We start from the raw sequence: 19,423 nt of genomic DNA, 5'->3' as shown, positions 1-19,423 counted from the left end.
AGAGAGAGAGAGAGAGAGAGAGAGTGAAAAAGAATGTTTGATCAAAAAATAATCCAGACTGCAGAACTGTGTTGAAAAAATTTTATTAAACATCTCTGCACAGTGTCTATGTTTGTAAAGTCGATTAAACCTTATTCTATTTTGTTACACATCTCGCAAGAAGAACTTTCGAATGTTTCTTGAATATTTCAGAAGAATATAGAATGTCGTGGGATTTTATTTTATTACTTACAATACGATCTGCATTTTTTTTGCGCGAATAATTATTTTATAATGCTGCTGAGCTGCGACGTTCATCTTATTATAATTATATAATTTACGCAGTAAATTCTATATTTTCTTATGTAATGCAGCGAGCAAGTAATGTAGCTTTGTAAAGAGAGATACTTATAAACCTTTTTAAATACTTCTGATAAGTAAATAACGTATACGTTATAGTTAAAATATCATATAAAATTGATTGAAAAATGTGTCAAAACAAACACAGTTATTCGATGAATCGTTTAAAAATTTGTCTCTTATGTCACCATATATCAGCATATTCTAATCATTTCGTAAATTTAAAGGAATCTTATATTTGAATAACGAAAACGTTACTATGTAGCATTTCGTTAATAAGTTATTTCTTTGAAAAAATATGTTTAAGTGACAATAAATATAATAGATATATAAAACGAATTTTTTAGAAACGTTACGATTCATGGAATCGATGCGACGATACGTAACACTGGGAGAAATGCCTGCGTTACACGAGAACAGTAATATGTATATTGAAGCACCATCATATAAATATGAGAGAGAGCAGCAAGTACAGCTTTGATGTGCGATTATATATAATGCGGTCGTACATTTGACGCTTCTATCATTTAAGGGTTATTCTTTGACAGATCCATGAATCGTGTGCAACAGGTGCATATCAAGGATATGCACGATGAAAGATACGCGAACTGCACGTATCGTACGGCACATTTCTATATGAATTTCATATGTGCGATGCACCTTATCAAAGATTCTTGAACACCGCATACCGAGCGTTTCTCGAAGAGCGAAATTTTCGCCGTTTTCGCAGGGAGCCATGCAAAATTGAATAAAACGCGGTCTACTGCTGGAATTGCAATAAATGTAAAATATCTAATAAGCGGGTACGCGCGAAACATGAAATATAAAACCGTCTCTCGAAATTAGCGTAAGTAACATAAATGAGCAGGCGTTAAGCAGAAATAGTTATAACTGTGTTTGTTTTCCGCATAAGACTGTGTTTACTAGGTAAATATACTTTATGGCTCCGCGGGTTAAGAGCTCGCCTTGCGAAAGTGCCCAAAGCGTTTTGTCATTTTTTTAATCCAAACGTATTAGACATTATCTCGTAAAAATTAGGTCAATTATTAATCCTTCTGGAAGCGGTAACTTTTACGATATCGCGAATATTTATAGCGTTATCATATTATCATCATACTTAAGGGGTAAGATCAGAAAAAATTGCGATGCAAAAATACAATTTTTAATATATCTGCGCGTCCGTCATTCTGAAAGAGGTTATCGTTGTTGAGGATATATTAATTGATTATGCTTAACGATCTCTATATTTCTTACTAGACAAATATTAATTTTAACAATTTTATAAGTTTATTAAGGTACAACACGTTTGACAAATTAATTTTTCTTATACATGTAGAGTAGAATTATGTATGTATCTGTAAGATCTTCATCGTATAAGTTATTCGTTTAACATGTACAAAAACGCTAACTTCTTTTTTTTTTAATTGTTAACCGTGCGAACGATCAATTCGATGCAGAATATAAAAATAATTCTCAACGCGAGATTCGGAGAGACGCAACGCGGGTTTCTTTTCTTCTTAATACACAGATATATACGTTCTGATCTTTATAAACTAATTGAAACTGTAAAAAAATGAGATCCGAGTTTCTGTTAGGCCAGGGATTACATAGAACATTTGGAATCACGTCACAGAACATTTGGAAAAATCACGTCAACGTCTCACTTCAGTCAATCGTAAAGGAAGTTGAGATTGTCCACGCAGGAAGATCTCGATGAGCAATGAGACGGGCCGGCATGCGCGGGTTCCTTACCACTTGCGCGACAAGCGACCCTGTCGGCGGGCGGCCGCCAGGATATTTTCAGAAAAAAGTCTTCCTCCTTCTCGCGGAGTTGCGGCAGAGTAGATACGTTCGGTCGCGCCGCCCCGTCGCATAATCCACACGACTTATACTAGACGCGATCTTCCTCCTCCAGTAACCGCACTACCTCTGAAATAATATTTTCTTATCGTGAAGCGAGAGGCAGTAAATACAGTCCGGATTTTGTGGATATATCAAAATAATCCGAAATAATTATTCGTTTACTCACGTTCGGATTTTCGGATAATCCAACTCTTGACGTTCTCAGATTACTCGGAATTCACGATATTTTCAATTCAGAATCGCATCAAGCTATAAAATAGTTTTACATTTTTTGTATCTTTTGCGATCGATAAATACCTATATATATATTCCAAATCTATTTGCCAAGATAAATTCGCAAATCCGCATTTAACTCTTTTTCTTATTAAGATTCAGATACTTGGATCTTTTGTAATCGCATAATAATTATTTCGGATAATTCCCGTTTTAAATTATCTGGGTATTTACAGCTTTAGTGAAGACCACTCACATTAAAATACATATCAGTTCTTCGCACACATATACGTACACATTTACCCGCGTTAATATTTTGCACGGATAAAATAAAGATTATGTCGAAATGCGTACTCGGTGGATTTTCGAGGATGAGAATGGGACAATGCATTTATTCATCGAGAGAGATAAAGAAAGGAAGAAAAAAATCGCGAAAGAGAGAAAGAGAGAGAGACTGTGATATTATCCCCACACGGAGTTCGAATAGAAATGTCTCGAGATAAGCAGCGCTTATAGTTTCCATGAAATTCAATCATGATTGTCCATTACGTCATCATATATTGTAAGCACAATCCGCTTAAGTGCTACACCAATTGCCACATTAGTTATATATGATAATACTCGAACTTATACGATGCGGCGTTTAAATTCGAGGTTACTAAAAATTACTGCCAGATTCTTATATAGCCGACGATTTTTTCATTTCTCAGGTATCACGCCACGTTAATGTGCGATTCTAACGGGCAGACGGCAAGTCTCAGTGCACAATTGGACATAGTCATGCAATATAAAACTAATTCCAAAGTCAATTTTCTCGCCATCACATTTGAGATATACATATTTTGCAATGTAAAAATCCAAATCTTCAAAATTAATAATTAATTTTATATGTCAGTTTAATATTGACTTTACAGAAATATTATATATGTGTGTTTAAATGTTGCTTTTGTTTTTCTATATTATTTGTGGAAAATTTGTTAAAAATATTAAATACTGTATTATGTAACTTTATATTTTATTGTCATTTTATTATTGGACCGAGAACATTTTCGCATGAGATGGGTAATAATTAAGCTTTGGACAAGTAGGAATTAGAGCAGGACTAATTGTGTTCATTCAAAAGTTTAGGGAAACGTATGGTGCGTGTATATGTATATATATGTATATATATATATATGTATATATATATGTATATATATCGTTAATATAAACCCCAGTATCTGTGGAAATTACATCGCGGGAACTCCAACGTGTGCCACGAAGAACCAACGGATGTCCGCGGCGGACCATTATCGATCAGTTAGTGCTTTAGTAAGCTATTATCAACCGGACCAAACGAGAGGAAAATGTTCGTTTTATTCATATTTCCGGCATGAATAGAATTTAAAATCGATATGTTAATTTAAATCAAGTTAGAAATCTCTTAAAATGTCATGCGGTAAAATGACAAAGCCTTGAATGTTATCACATCGCATATAATACTATAAGATAATTTGATGGAATCCTTGGCCGTTGTGTGAATATACATGCATGGTATCGCGCAATATCACGGTATCATAATAGAATCTTGGAAATTTAGGTTAGTGTTGTAACCGGATCCGGGAATATAATATGACGATAATGAAATGATCAATTTAGCAGTGCGATGATACCTGATCTGGCGACGAGGGACGCTTTGCCCAGATACACTGTCGAGTCGTTTCCGCTTAATTCGCTGTTATTGCCAGCTTGCCCGGCGTTTCCGGTGGCCGCCATTGCGATGTCGCTGTGTCTGCAACCTACCCTAAAATAAAACGCATGCCCGTTTACGTAAACGTTTATTTCCGGCTTAAAAACGGCGTGCGACGTTTGTACCGGACATTAACTCTCGTGCGACTTTCCCCTTAAATCTTGCAATTGAATCAATAAATCCTCCCCTTTCGCGCCGAAAGCTACTTTTAAATATCTACGTATCACGCAAAGTTTGTTAGCCAAACGCTAAGACTTTTACGCGCATACTTCCGCATATTTCACAATTTCAACTTCGTTCTATATTTAAAAGCATTTTCGCAGAACAAACTTTGCCACTTTACGATTTTTGTCTAAGTAAGAGCGAGCGGAACGCGTTAACAAGTTTGGGGCTTAACGTGAAAACGGCTGTTACGTAATTGCAAGTCTTTCTATCCGGCCGCGGGAGCTCGACGTATCTTCCGTGAAATTAATCCCGCGCGCCATCAGCCAAATGGTACAACTCGCAAAGAGGACCGATTTGCGCACGGTGAAGCTTCACCTTACGTCCGTGATAACTCCTTTAAGTCGCCGCCGTTTAACTGTAAGAACGCACACGCATCGTACGGCTTCGTCAAGATTTTACCTCCAACAGCGGTGGCAGTCGAAGAGGCCGAGGAATGCCTGGCGAAATTTTCTGTTCATGAAACAGTACGTGATGGGGTTGCAGCAGCTCGAGACGTAGGCCAGCAGTTGCACCAGGCTGATGCCGGTGCTGCCGACGACCGAGTACACCAGTTCGGGCGAGAAAAGGTACCACGTATTGATCACGTGCAACGGCGCCCAGCACACGAAGAACTCGAGGACTATCACGAAGAGCATCCTGATCACCTGCAACCACCAGCGGTATGTCGCGTTCAATGGACGAGCACGCGGTCACCTCGGTCTCTCGGTGGTGACCGGGATTCGTATTCAGAATGCAAGCGCGGCATTGTGTCGCGGTGTGTGTTGAGTGTTCCACGGCACCACGATTGTCGGCCCGCTTGAGCATAGCATGACCAACGTGTCCCGTGCGCGCGGTATGCGGGATTAAATCGTCTTACGTGCAGATATATATATATATATATATATATGAAAAATATTACGGTCCGTGTGCTCCGTATTTGCAAAGTAGGAATATAGGATTCTTTGGGAGGGAGAGTCGCGCTCTCCAAGTGGATAATAAAAGGTTAATATAGCCACGAAGCGCTGATAAACATCTTGCGGCCACCTGGCGTGCACCAGACCAGGCCAGGCCAGGCCAGGCAACCAGGCGAGTTTTTCCGACGCTTGCTCCAGATCCCACGATTTCCGAGAAACGAGAAAGCGTCGAACGCTACGGTGGGGAACTTACAATGCGCGCTTTGTATGCATGCAAGGCGCACACGTGATCCCGCATTAAGTTTTCGATACGGAAATTGTTGTTCGCCCCCGCTAAAGTCGCAATCCAATTCGATCAATCAAGTACTCCCCCGTGCACGTACCTTCTTCTTCGCCTCGATGCTCTTCCCCATGTAATTACTGCGTATCACGTGTTGTCTGGTGAGCGGACAGGGCGAGTCCTGCTGATCCTCGTTAATGATATCCTTCGTGTCGCGCGCTAAGCAGCCACTTCCGTTCGCCCGTATCTGAATCCGGGATGCCTGGGACAAATCTGTACCGTGACACTTGCCAGTGAGCACCCTGGAGACCACCGTCCGTGGTAACCGCACCTTCTTTTGGAAAAGGAGCAAGAGAAACGCGATATCTTGGTTAACCACATGCTGCCGGAATGTTCTCGAGACGGTAGACAATTTAATTTGCCATCCTAATTACGCAAATTTATCTGACATCTAGCCGCGGGCCGTTTCATTGGATCATGAAATCTCAATTAGACGAGGGAAGTTAATGATGCACTGGTCACTCTCGTAAATTACAGCCGAAACCACCGGTCTTGTTTGTATATTAATAATGTGGTAATGAAAATAGAATTCAGTATTAATCTCGAGAATAATTACAATATTATTAATACAAATATGCTTTTTACACATTTATTGAATGTGACGTTTTAATTACGCATTTTAGCTGTATTAAGCTTCGCAGTGATAAAATTTAAGATCTCTCTTTTTGCATATGACAAAAATTCTTAGCAAAATATTTATGTGTTACGAAAATTAGTAAAACGATATAATTTTTGATTTCTCTCGACGCTTTTCCGTATTAGAATTCACAACTTTGATCCGGATCTCGCAAGTCCAACATTATGACTGCAGAGTCAAGAGAGAATAATATTATTATAGATCAAATGATTTAAGCAATTAATGCGTTTCACTTCTGGCCCTCGTCGGTTTACGTAATATAGATCGTGATAATCCGAATTTCTATCCCAAGGTGATGTTTGCTCAGTATTTTCTCACCCTAGATGGTGCACCTTGAGAAGCGCCTTGGAAGTGTCTCGAGGAAGACGAAAAGCCACGCCGCGATCTCGAAGTCGGGCCGCAAGCATCAAATACCATCGTCGTCCTTGCATCCCGATCATTATTGTTGTTGTAACTTGAGCCCCGAATCGTTGCGTTAGATTCCGTTCTTCCGACTGTAATTTATACGTTTACAAAGATCAAAACTTTAATACAGATTATGTGAAAAGAAAAAAAAAGTAACCCTATGCGCATATTTCGTAACCTTTAATTTTATATCCAGAAATGAGCTATTTCCGTTTTATTTAAAAATATTTGCAAAAACAGAATGCAATATAATTTCCAAATTCTTCTTTTAATAGTTATTAATAAGTGCGTATCAATAATTAAATGTTATTGTAGCGCTATGTAATTCTGTCTCTTATAAAGTTTCCGTCCGTTAGACTTCGCAGCAAAATCAGCATAAAATAAAGTGAGACTGACGTGGCGGCAGCTTTGGGAAATATTTTTCCAAGGCCCTCGAGATGCCGACACAGCAGAATCCGACGCGAAAATTGGCACTGTCACACCTATGTTCCCAGTATTGAAGCAACACTTCACTTACGTCTTCTGGTACACGTCGATGACTGTCGTATCTCGAGCTTCAGGCCGCGCCAAAGTTTTATCGCTATCAGCGAGTAAGCCAGGCTCATGAGCAGCAGCGGTATCAGAAGCAGAGTGCCGTCCAGGAAGAGGTTGTACGCTCTCTCGGCGCCGACGCTCGGCCATTCCTCGCGACACTTACGCCTTCCTAAAATTGCCACGCGATGCGAAAAAATTTTTCAACCGTTCGGCCGTAAAAACGTACCGAAGTCCCGGTGTAACCGAGAGAGGAGGGATCGTACACGCGCGGCTACGTTCTCACACCTCCTACATGTTCCCAACGGAGAACAATCACGAGGTATGTGGTTAAAATACGGAGCGATCTAATCCCGTATTTCTTCACGCGAAAGCTTAAATGTAGCCGTTAATTAAAGCCATTAATTAAAATTAGATATTCTTTTGTAAACTTTATTAACAAACAAAAAGTTGCGTGATTTTTTATCACGATAAAATTACACGCGAGATTTATACTCACTAAAACGTAAATGTACGTCTTGTTACATCCAATATCCTTTTGCATGCATATACACTAAATCGATAATATATCGATGTTGCTGTGCAATTGACTTTCATTGCCTCAATATTGAGCTCAGTAAGTCACATATGGTATCGATTATATTGATATTGCTGCGCAGTTGACTTTCAATATCTCAATATCAAGTTTGAGAAACGAACGTCAAAGCAAGTGATTAGTATTGCAGGAATTTCGCAGGTCAACGTAAACATCCACAATGCTGTCTTGACAATCGTAATCGTATATCCTATTAATTTTATTAGTTTGATTTAAAAATATTACTGATTGAATTCTTTACTTTCAAAGAGCAATATTCTATAATTCAATATATTTCTAATAAATTTCTACGTAACAAATAAATTTGGAAAGCGACTAATATTAAATAAATATAGTCAATCAATATAAAACAAATTGCTAGTATTAACTTATTTGTTATTATATTTTCTTTAAAACACTAAATTGAAAACGTTTTTTATTTCAATCGGAAAGCATAATAAACTTTCATCACGGAAACGGCCTATAATTTTTTTAGAATAGATGTTCGATATTGCAGAGAACTCAATATTCTACTAGTTGGATATTATGTATATGCATAAGCTGCCTATACCGGTGAAAGAATTTCTCAGAAAAAGGGGCCAGGGTGGATGTTGGTATTGAATTGAGATGAAAATGTCACAGTATATGGCTGTAAAAGCTCGAGTTTCAATCTGGCGAGCGATTGTAACAAATCAAATTGCAACAAATATTACAAACATGTCACATTAAAATGTACCTATATTCCGTAACGTTTAAATATTTACGAATTATTTCAATTGATTGCTATTCGCGAATTAATTAATAAGAAAAGCATATCAAGAAAACAAGTTAATATGTACACTGCAAATTCAAGTGTGTGTACTGTAGCCACTTTTTTATGCATTTATACGCGTGCTATATTTTTACACATTTTATCTGTGTTTTACACAGTTAAATGCATATTTTTTACACGCTTAATTTTACAATAATATGTGCAAGCGTGTGAAAAATATGCATTTAACTGTGTAAAACACTGTAGATAAAATCTGTACAAATATAGCACGCGTATAAATGCGTAAAAAAGTGGCTACAGATTTACACACTTGGATTTGCAGTGTAATCTTCGGTTCTCGGGTTGTTAAAATACGAAATGTGAAATTCTTTAATTACTTTTTTTTATATTTGTTCAGCTTATTGCTTTGTATTTACCTAAAAATGCGATGACATTTGTGTAATGTCAACATTTTTCCTCTTACCTCCGCTTAAATTTTTTAGTTGGGACACGATGAGAATCGGCACGTTCCATGTGAGACTAAGAGTCCACACAACAGCGATCATTTTGTAAGCGTGAAACTGTGTCTGCCATCGTCTCGATTTTAATGGTCGGCAAATGGCAAAGTAGCGTTCGAGCGAAATGGCCACCAGCGTCCAGACGCCCACCGATACTGACACAGCTGGAAAAAAGCGTATCAAATTTAAATCGCATTGCGTTCCATCGCGTAGCAGAACTTATTATCTGCTTATTATCTGCGGATATAGAACTTTTATTTATTTTGAGTATAGTCGTTTATTTTTTTGTAAAATTTGATAGTCTATCTGGGGCAGTAAAAAAAATTAATACGACTTCTCGTGATACAAAGTATCGACAGTCGATCGATTTGTAATATGCACTTTGATTCATATTCAGCTTGAAATTAAAAATACATCGATAAATTTAATTATCTCGGAATATATAGGGAAGAAAAAGAAGTATATTTTCCATTTTCTTTCGATGTAGGACAACGTCGAGCGAACACTATGAGAACACGTCCGATCGTTGACAAAAAAAATATCAATTGTCGATGATGGAAAGGAGTACGACATTCAATAATAGAACCGGAGCGGTTGGAGCTAACTATCTGGACCAGCGGTGTACGTTGCAAAAAATGAACGCACGTGACATGCACTCCTGCTGCAGAGGAGAGCTCTTTTACTCCGGGTCCGCTTTCGTCTCACATATAGCTATCGGTCGTACAAAGGCCGCGAATGGAGAAGTTTTCGACTTAAAAGTGTCGGCAAACAATTTTCACGACGTACAGTTTCGTACACAGATGGAGGAAGAGAGGAACATTCCCGACGTGACCTCGAATCCAATTACGAAATTCTTTCGCGGCCGCGACCTACTTGCGAAATGTTTCGTGTCAAGGTTATTAACAGGAAATTCTTATCAGGATGAAACTATATGGGATTTTATCGAATATCCTTCGCCTGATTGGAAAATGCGTTATTCATTTATTGCAATTTAGTCCGATTGTAATGCAGCATCACCGCGAAAGTGGATACTACCATTGTGCGTTAGCGAGAAAATAAAATTGAAAATACGTATTAAATCGAAATTTAAAGCGCTTCTACATCTATACAGAGCGTTCTATTTCTGGCATTATTTCCCACAGATTCTTTGACCGATTTCGATTTAGCTTCTTCTTGGCAGAAATATCGAAGAAAGTTAGCTTTTATCATAACTTTGCAACTTTTTATAGATTTATGTAAATATTCTTCGAAGTCAAATCAATATTTTATTAAATTTTATTTAAAATTAACTATAAAGAATTATACAGTTTTGTTATTCATTTTGCTTCTTAAAGTTTAGTTCGCGACAGGCTTTTTTTTCCTTTTCAGTACATATTCGATGTTCTCGCTAAAGAAAGTCAATCTCGATTTGACCAAAGAATTTGTTGTCAAAAGATAATGCGCGAGAAATGGGATAAAAATAGTATGATCGGACTGCGGATAATTGTCGTCTACCCACCTCGAAATTATTTTTAATCGCACAATCTACCCACGTTCTAATTATTTTTAATTTTTAAAATACGCGCAATGCGGTATCGACTTTCAAGAAGGTACAAATTACTTCGCTTCACATAAATTTTCCATTCGATCAGCACGGCTAGCGTCATTAAAATGTGCATACGTTTTCATTCAGTTGGGAATTATTCATTCAATCTGCGAACAATCGTGGTTCTTATTCAAACACTTTCTCGTATTTCCCATCTAGTTTCCGTTCAGTAGACTTTTGTCTTTAATTACGACATTTTTAATTATTTTGGAATTTTAGGAACAAGTGTTTCCTACATTGTACGCTGTTTAATTATGAAAAAATTCTCTTGACTTATTAAAAAGAAAGATAAACAGAGGCGTGACTATATTGTGAGTTAATTTGCTTTAATTATGGCAAAAAATTAATTATGCACTTTGAAAGAACAGAGGATGTAAGGAATTTGTCCGGAAGATAATTTCCGCAGAGGAGTGACACAATCGAAAAGTTAACAAAATTAACGTACTACGTTTTATTACGTTCTTTTAAGAACGTAAGAATTATTCTTTTAAGAAAGAATCTTCCTTTATGAATTTCCTAATTTAAATGGAAGTAGAACTGAACTTTTAAAGTACGAACAATTTAAGAATATGAACCTTTTTAAATGTTGATATTAACTATTTTAGTTTTTCAAACATTACTGTCTGTATAATTTATTTTGCTACTTAAATTAAAATTTTATTGCATTTAGACATTATAATTAATAATTACGTGCGTGCTGTAGAATTTTTAGACTTGTCATTTATATGTTTGCACAAATTCACTTATAAAGTTTGCTAGTTGTGTTGCTATATCGCGAGAAACTAAAATCCTTCGTCACTTTCGTCTTTATTGATATAAATTGCGCGAAAGCACACGCCACGTGAGATCGACGGAGAACATACTGGCTGGCTAAATCGAGAAAGACGTAGGACCTTTTGTGCATCGTTCTAGAGCACCAATATGTTCCATAAATTTCCGCTGTTCTTCCTGAATATACTTTATCATAAGCCTTCATACAGTAAGATGAACGGAAAGTGCATCTATTCATCCTAATACGCTTGTGACCTTTGCCACATTGCCACTGCACATCCGCGTTCGCACCTCCCGTTTCCAAGCCGGAAGGAAAACGCACTTCGTGGCGAAGTTATCTTAAATCATAATTTTTTTTTTATTTTCGTTGGAGTAATACCGACCGAGAGAACACGTGCTGTCAGTGCCGTTGCGACAGCGGGGCGCAGTGATAGAAATTATGACATTTTGTTACTTTACGGAACGTCGTATAGCGAGTATTGCAATAACATGTATCTGAAATACGCAATAATGCCTATCGTTTCAGCCAAGCCGATCACGTTCTTGCAAAAATTTGCATAAAGACATTTGGATCTTCGTGTTACTGACGCATATTAATCGACGTTATTAATGTAACGAATTAATACGGCCGCGGCACGGAGCTTGCTCATTAAGTGAAAATAGTGCACGTACGGAATATGGAAATTCTTCACGAACGGTTTCGTTACATTATGCTTCCGTACGTCGCACTGCTTTATTTGTAAAAGGTCGCCGTTAAAGCCTTTGTTTTATACGAGTGAGAAGAGAGAATTTGGGTCGTTCCCGAGACGTGGGCCGACCACGTATAATCCGCGGGGTTGGAGGGAAAAAAAAGGACGATTATATCCTACGCTTACGCCGTTGACAATAAAACTGTCTTGAGGAATATCTACGACACGACGAAAAACGTTCATGCGATTTCAATTTCAAGGCAGGTTTTCTCGCCGGAAAGAAGATTATCCTACATATGCGTAACGTATGCGCGCGCGCGCGTGTGTGTGTGTGTGTGTGTGTGTGTGTTCTCTAAAATCTACGATTTTCATGCTGTGTGAACAATCCATTGAAAAAAGCATAAAACCCACGGGAATAAAATTTCTCAATAAAATAGTGATACACGACAATTTTTATACTTTTGATTCTCGTTTTTATTCGGCCAATAAGCACGGTGTATCTAAACTCAAGTTAGTGTTACGTTGGTACGAAAAGTTACGGTTTGCGATATACAGTTTTACAGCTGCGCAACTGCGATCGTATCGTATGACTCCGAAATCCAATGTAAGTACAATAAAGATTGGAAGGGAGAGATATAAAAGTAAGCGGCAGATGGAAATTATTGACGAAATTCAGTGAAACAACACTGAACATTTCGTCGGACCATACTTTATCTCACGTCCGATTCTGAATATCGGCGGATCAAGAGGCGTAAGACGGAACTTTAATAGCGCGTTATATGCACCTGAACAAGTATCCCACGAGAATGGCAATAAAGGTTTGCGTGATCATCGAAGTACGCAACGATCGTTTTCCTTTATCGGGAAACATTCGAGGCGCGATATTTCCGAAAACGATCACCGATCGTGCGTTTAAATTCTGCGAACGCGAACGCAACGGTTATAATACACGGTAGATATGCGTGCGCGCCGGGATTGTCTCTTTTGGGACGATATCTCTCCCGCAACGGGAATTCGACTTCGAGTCCGCCGGCGCGCATTAGTCATTCTCGTGGAACAGCATAATTCCACAATATCCTGTTGCCGGGCTCTTTAATACGCGGGGAATAATATTCAACAAGATTTAATGAGCTATAGTAATGTAAAATAATATACAGATAAAAATATATCCTCCTCCATCTCTGTTTCTCTCTCTCTCTCTCTCTCTCTCTCTCAATAATACATATATATAAATAATTTTCTTAAAATTTATAAAGAACGGTGCTTCTAAAATTTAGCAAATTAATTACGGAGATACTCTGTATACGTAAAATGGTTTTTGTTATTATGTAAATAAATTAAATTAATTTAATAAAATAATTTAATTTAATTGTGTGGACCAATAATCGAGAATAGTTTATTATTATAATCAACAGATATGTGCAAAATATTTTAATAACTAATATATACATATTATGGTCATATCATCAGATATATAATACTCTGGGGAGACCATATGAGAAATAAACAATATGAGAAATAAATCAATATTTCAGTGTTTGTCTTTTATAAGAGAGAAATGGCTACTGCTGAGATTTGTGCAAATATATCAATCATATCCAAAAACATATGTATACAAATAAAAAAATGTTTAAAAAGAGTAAAAAGTTCGAGAAAAATATTTCTAAATTGTTACTATATGTTTTTTGATATAGTATTATTTACAATTACCTCATAGGTGAATTATGTTACCGCATAACAGAAATTAATATAGATACGTATTTACTATTCTCATATGTGAACTGCGTATGTAGCAACTTAGAAAATTAGCATTAGATCACTGCAGTCACTCGTGTATATGCATCGCGCAATGGTAATTTGCTGCTCGCTTAGCAAATATATCACGCCTGACAGCAACAAGCTCTTTGAGTATCGCGTTGGTAGCAGATTGATCGTCACATCAGAGATCTAGTGGCTTGAACACGCGCGTTTATGTTATGAAATATTAAATAGATTTAAATCACACATACATCAAAGAAATCGCGCGCATTAAAAAATAAATTACGTTCGCGTAAGTAACGAACAACGATAATATTAACTTACACGATAATATTTTCATTATTTATTATACGTATATGATTAAATAAATAGAGAATTTATATTAGCGTAAATAATTTACTGAAGTCTTATATACCAGATTTCACGACTGTAACTCAATTTTTCAAGTCAAATACACGAAATTGTACTAGCACTCCATGCATCATGCCATTATTCGGAAATGTTATTACGCGTCGACAAAGACGCGGCGGACGCTTTCGAGAATGTTTCTCTAATGGTGTCGCATTTTACCCTCGCATCTCCCTCTTTTCCTTTCGATATGCGATCTTAAAATTGCATATAGTAGAAGCGATTTCCGTAAGAGCTTCGGATATGGACCACGTGTACTTTGACAACTGGCTTATCAAAGTACTATGTATCTATGTACATTGCCATACTTTCAAGCGGAAATTCAATGTCGATGAAGATTTATGTCTCTGCGAACGTTGAAAAACGACGAATTTAGATCACGATGGATATTTGAAGCGAAAGAGACAAATGAATGTACTAATAAATGCTCTTATAATCCTTTACTCTATATATACAACACAATTTTTATTTACGTTGAAATTATGCGTAGTATATACATGTATACAATTAATTATTAATATTAAAAGAACAATTTCTTTGAAATTAAAATGGGTAATTTTTCCAGTGGAAGAGAGCTCGGACAGAGGAGAAATTAAATTGATTTACCGAACGTATTTTATTTTCGCGTGGTCATCTAAGCAATTGCGCCATGTAATTGAATACTGACGAGCTTCGGTGAAACTTTCGAGGATATAAAACAGAAATTATGCACGGCGCAGGGTGCACAGTCTTAACTTGCAATCGACATTTCTCTCTGTCTCCCTTCGAGAGAAACAGACGGAAAAGCGCAAACAAATTACGAAAAAGAATCTTCCGATTTTTCTGGCGCAGTTACTACCGCAAATTAAGTCAGACCAGTCGCCAAAGAAAACGAGCTATCTGCGGAAGACTGATCGAAAATTTAATTGAGATACACAGAAGTTTGTTATGTGGCAGGTGTATTCAATTTCATCCGTGATAACGGCGTGGCGTTCACACGATCGATACAATCATCGCCACAGATTGAGACCATCTCGAACAACGAATAGTCCGTTCTGCGTGTTAATTTACACGAGTGAAGAAATTAATTTAAATTCACAGATACGTTACTCTAATTTACTTTTTTATCTTTATTTTTTGTTCAAAATTGTTATTTACACATATACGCGCACGTATATATGTACATATATGAAATCTATCTAATATTTCTTTGTAAAAGCATTTGTGTAAATGCGACAAACACGACATAATTGTACTTTTTACAATAAAAAACAAAAGAATTATTAATTCACAGACATGTGAATAAAGCTATTTTGTGGAATATGCACCTCTTTTATGAGAAAATGCTCGCAATTGTGCCAGTATTGCAACATTTATGCTAATATTTGTGCATAATAAAGTTATGAATTTCTATGTCAAAATTAACTAGACCACTTATAAATGTGACTGAAAATTCCAGAAATATTTGTGCAAAAGCTAATAAAATTCTATTTTCATTGACAAACCTAACATTTATTAATGAAAATGAAATTTTTATACACATTTATATAAATCTACGAATAATTAAATACGATTAATTAGAAAGTTTAAATTGTAATACTGGTAAAAGGAAAACGGTTTATTGTGCCTGTTTAATTCTTTTGTAATATTTATTAACAAGTATCTATATTTTGACCGTCCACAAAAATATTTTCCTTTTAAAAGCCTTTTAAAAGAGAGCTGAATACTAAAAAATATATCGTGGCAGCTGCTTTGGCTGAATTTTCCGTACGATAAATTTTGAATAAATAATTATTCTCTTATCAAGTAAATTAGTTGTTTTTAGCTCTCGCTTAAATTCGCAAAATAACGATTTAATTTCTTAAAACAGAAATCTTTGACACACTATCACTTTAACAGGTTGAAATGGAACGACTGTTGATACAGTTTAAAACGATTACCTTTATTTACTTGGTAATCCTCTACTTAATAAATTTTTCACTTGTATCTCGGCTTCCTGTCTCGCAGAATATGATATCTTAGAGAATAAGCGATAAACATCATTTTCGCGATTTTCACGACGCCGTTTACACCGTCGTATACGTACAGGGATTCACAAAAATTTCTTTCATCGATGAGATGATGGGGAGAAATTGGACGTCCATTTTCCAATAATATCCAATTTTTATGTTATCCTGAAAACGACGAGCTGATGCTTACCTTGAAAATACGGTATCAGCTTGCACATTGTGAGACCGAAAACAAAATTCTTGAGAATCTGACCCAGGAGAGTGAAGGGCATACAGAATACACCGAGCAAAAGATCCGACACAGCCTGAAACACAGATCGGCAGTAATTTTGTTAATTCCCAGTTCGTAAAAAAAAAGAAAGAGATAAATATCAATGATCCTAACAGTAAAGGGTAAATGGACAGTTGCAATTGCAAGAATAATCGAAACACAACCCAACATCGGAAAATTTATTCCTCTGGGTTTTATTTTGACGAAGCGTAGGAGTTACTGTGTGAGACGTTTAAACATCTTATAAGACCTGCAAAGTATCGTGGAAATAAATGATCTTATCGTTTCTTCATTCGTGTTTCTTTCTCTCTCTCTCTTTCGACTAGTGAGGCTACAAATAAAGGTGGTTCCGAGTCCAGGTCGATCGATCATCGGTAAACAACGAGAGAGAGTGGCTTTCAACGACACGATGAATTGGATGCTGAAAATTTTCAATTTTGCTCGTAGCCCAAAAGATTCAAGATTTGTCTGTATATTTTTATATAATTGTTGCACATTACGTACACATGCATCTTTTTTTTGTTTATACGTTTCCCCGTACACGAATCGGTGTAACGCGCGTAACGCGATGAATAATTTTTCTCTCTCCAAAGAAAAACATTTTCTATCTCGTAACTGCAAGACGGACTACTTTTAATTAAACTAAAGTCCTGTCTGATCTCGGGAAGCGCGGAGAAAGGGGAATTCGTTTTTTTTTTATTTTACGTTCACCGGTATAATTTCAACAATGAAGGTCTTTGGTTTATCGCTGCACATGTAACATAACTTGTAAAAAGAAATTAAAATATGTGACCAGGAACACAAAGTTATCTGTGAAAGTAGATGGATAAAGAGAGATGATGAAAGTGAAAAAATTGAAACTATTAATGTACACAAGGCGTCACAAATGCCTACTCATCTGAAATTGCAGAAGCACATATACGTATATATTATTGTATATACATATATGTAATACATATACATGGGTTAGTATCCCTGCAAGTTCAGATGGGTAGGCATTTGTGACGCCTTGTGTACACTGTATGTATTTTATAAATCTGTATAATTTTTTAAGTACATATATTTGAATTTTTATTCATAAAAAAATACCTTTAAAATCAGCTCTCTAAACTAGACTATTCTCTTAAAAGTCATTGTAAGAAAAAAGTACTTAAAATTTAATTGGATACATAGGATTAGACCCACACATATAAAATTCAAAATCAATAACAAAAGGGTTAATAAACCAAGATAGATATTTGGGCTAATACATATATTAATAAACATAATCAACGAAAGTAATAAAAAAATATGTTTATAGTAAGATATTAGATCCAATTAAAAATAAACTTTGAAATTACAGAGAGAATTATAATCAATTTTGGTGGACAATAAATAGACGAATGCTCAATTTGACTAATTACTTGTGAAATGTCATAATCTTATGACATTTGCCCGATCCCGCCGATCATAAAAATGATTGAAAGAAACAAAGAAAAATTGAAAAAAATACATACACGTAGGCGACATTATTTTTAGTTGTATTTTTATAAATCACAATCAATTTAAATATTAAAAATGACCATTTATTTAAAGGTCGAAACGTATTACAATATATTTAATATTGTGACTTTTGTTTAATGATCTATGACATTATTACTTTCGTTGATTATGTTACTTATGTTTAAATATATGTATAGAATGTGTCAACTTGTCACGTCTAAATATCTCGAAAAATACGAAAAATACAAAAAAATGTTTTAGACAAAATTATAGAGTATGAAGGAGGACAAATGATAAAATTAATTTTATTAAAAAAATCGCTTTTTCAAAATCACACGGAGGTCCCTTTTTTGAATGGAATAATATGATTTTTTTTTTAGTATGATTCCTCTAATTATTTTGCATATAAAAGTATTAGATAAAATTATCGAAAAATTATTACTTTATAATATTTAATTATACTTATTATGTCATATTTGGACATAAAATATAAAATATCTTATAAACTATGGATTTCTTGATAATTGTACCTTAATATTTTTATGCACATATGTAAAAATTGCATATCGTTTTGCAAAGCAACTGTGTTTTCTTTACGTCAATCAATTCGTCTTATTATTCTGTGCATAAAAGTACTAAGACACAATTATCAAAAGAAATCAATAGTTATATTTTATGTCGAAATGGCATAAGTATAATACTAAATATCATAAAGTATTGATTTTTCGATAACTTTACCTTAATACTTTTATATGTAGAATAATTAGAGAAATCATATTATTAAAAAAAAATCATACCATTCTAATTTCTATTTAAAAAAGTGAAAAAACATCTTGAAAAATCGATTTTTTGTGAAATTAATTTTTTTATTATTTATCCTTCTTATCCTATAACTTTTGTCTGAAACATTTTTTGCTAAATATACCGATGAAGGGAGGCTACTTTAATGACCTTGACCTTTACATATGTTGTTAAGGCCATGATTCTAAGTGACCTTCAGGTGATTTTCGCTCGTTATTCATTAAAAAGTTATTAACAAAATATATATGAAATATATATAAAAGTATGTGTGAACGGAGGTATAAATATGACTATAATAATTAAAAAGTTATAACAAAAAACTAAATACTTTATTCAATACTATTATTAATAAATGATAAGATATATTTGTATATTGTGAAATTTTGATGTCTCAATATCTAATAAATTTTCGCCTTATACAATGTATAAGTCTACAATGTACTAAAAATAATAGATACCAAAAAGATTAGACAGACCCTTACGCAAGATAGAAAGTATATTAAATTGAATATCTATTGAATCTTCGCCTTATTAAACAGATAAGTCTACAATATACTCGTACTAAAAATAATAGATACCGAAAAGATTAGACAGACCTCTACGCAAAGTAGAAAGTATAATATATTATATTGAATATTTATTAAATCTTCGC

At 35.4% G+C, this 19,423-nt stretch overlaps 1 protein-coding gene across 1 annotated transcript in view; it reads right to left on the bottom strand.

The window, feature by feature from the left end:
- Positions 1 to 74: 74 nt before the first annotated feature.
- Positions 75 to 19,423, bottom strand: part of LOC105454769 (cholecystokinin receptor-like) — a 39,648-nt gene continuing 20,299 nt past the window's right edge. The window contains exons 4-11 of the mRNA XM_011697644.1: positions 16,408 to 16,522; positions 8,985 to 9,182; positions 7,162 to 7,347; positions 6,558 to 6,733; positions 5,646 to 5,876; positions 4,769 to 5,013; positions 4,068 to 4,198; positions 75 to 2,268 (exon numbers count right to left, since the gene is read on the bottom strand). Of these exons, the coding sequence (XP_011695946.1) occupies positions 2,231 to 2,268; positions 4,068 to 4,198; positions 4,769 to 5,013; positions 5,646 to 5,876; positions 6,558 to 6,733; positions 7,162 to 7,347; positions 8,985 to 9,182; positions 16,408 to 16,522 (1,320 nt within the window). The 3' untranslated portion in view covers positions 75 to 2,230. The remainder of the gene's footprint in view (positions 2,269 to 4,067; positions 4,199 to 4,768; positions 5,014 to 5,645; positions 5,877 to 6,557; positions 6,734 to 7,161; positions 7,348 to 8,984; positions 9,183 to 16,407; positions 16,523 to 19,423) is intronic.

Source organism: Wasmannia auropunctata, unplaced genomic scaffold (genome assembly GCF_000956235.1).
Source record: "Wasmannia auropunctata unplaced genomic scaffold, wasmannia.A_1.0 LD335976.1, whole genome shotgun sequence".
In the NCBI taxonomy this organism is placed as follows: domain Eukaryota; kingdom Metazoa; phylum Arthropoda; class Insecta; order Hymenoptera; family Formicidae; genus Wasmannia; species Wasmannia auropunctata.
The sequence above is the reverse complement of the archived record's forward strand: the minus strand, read 5'-3'. Positions and strand labels throughout refer to the sequence as shown.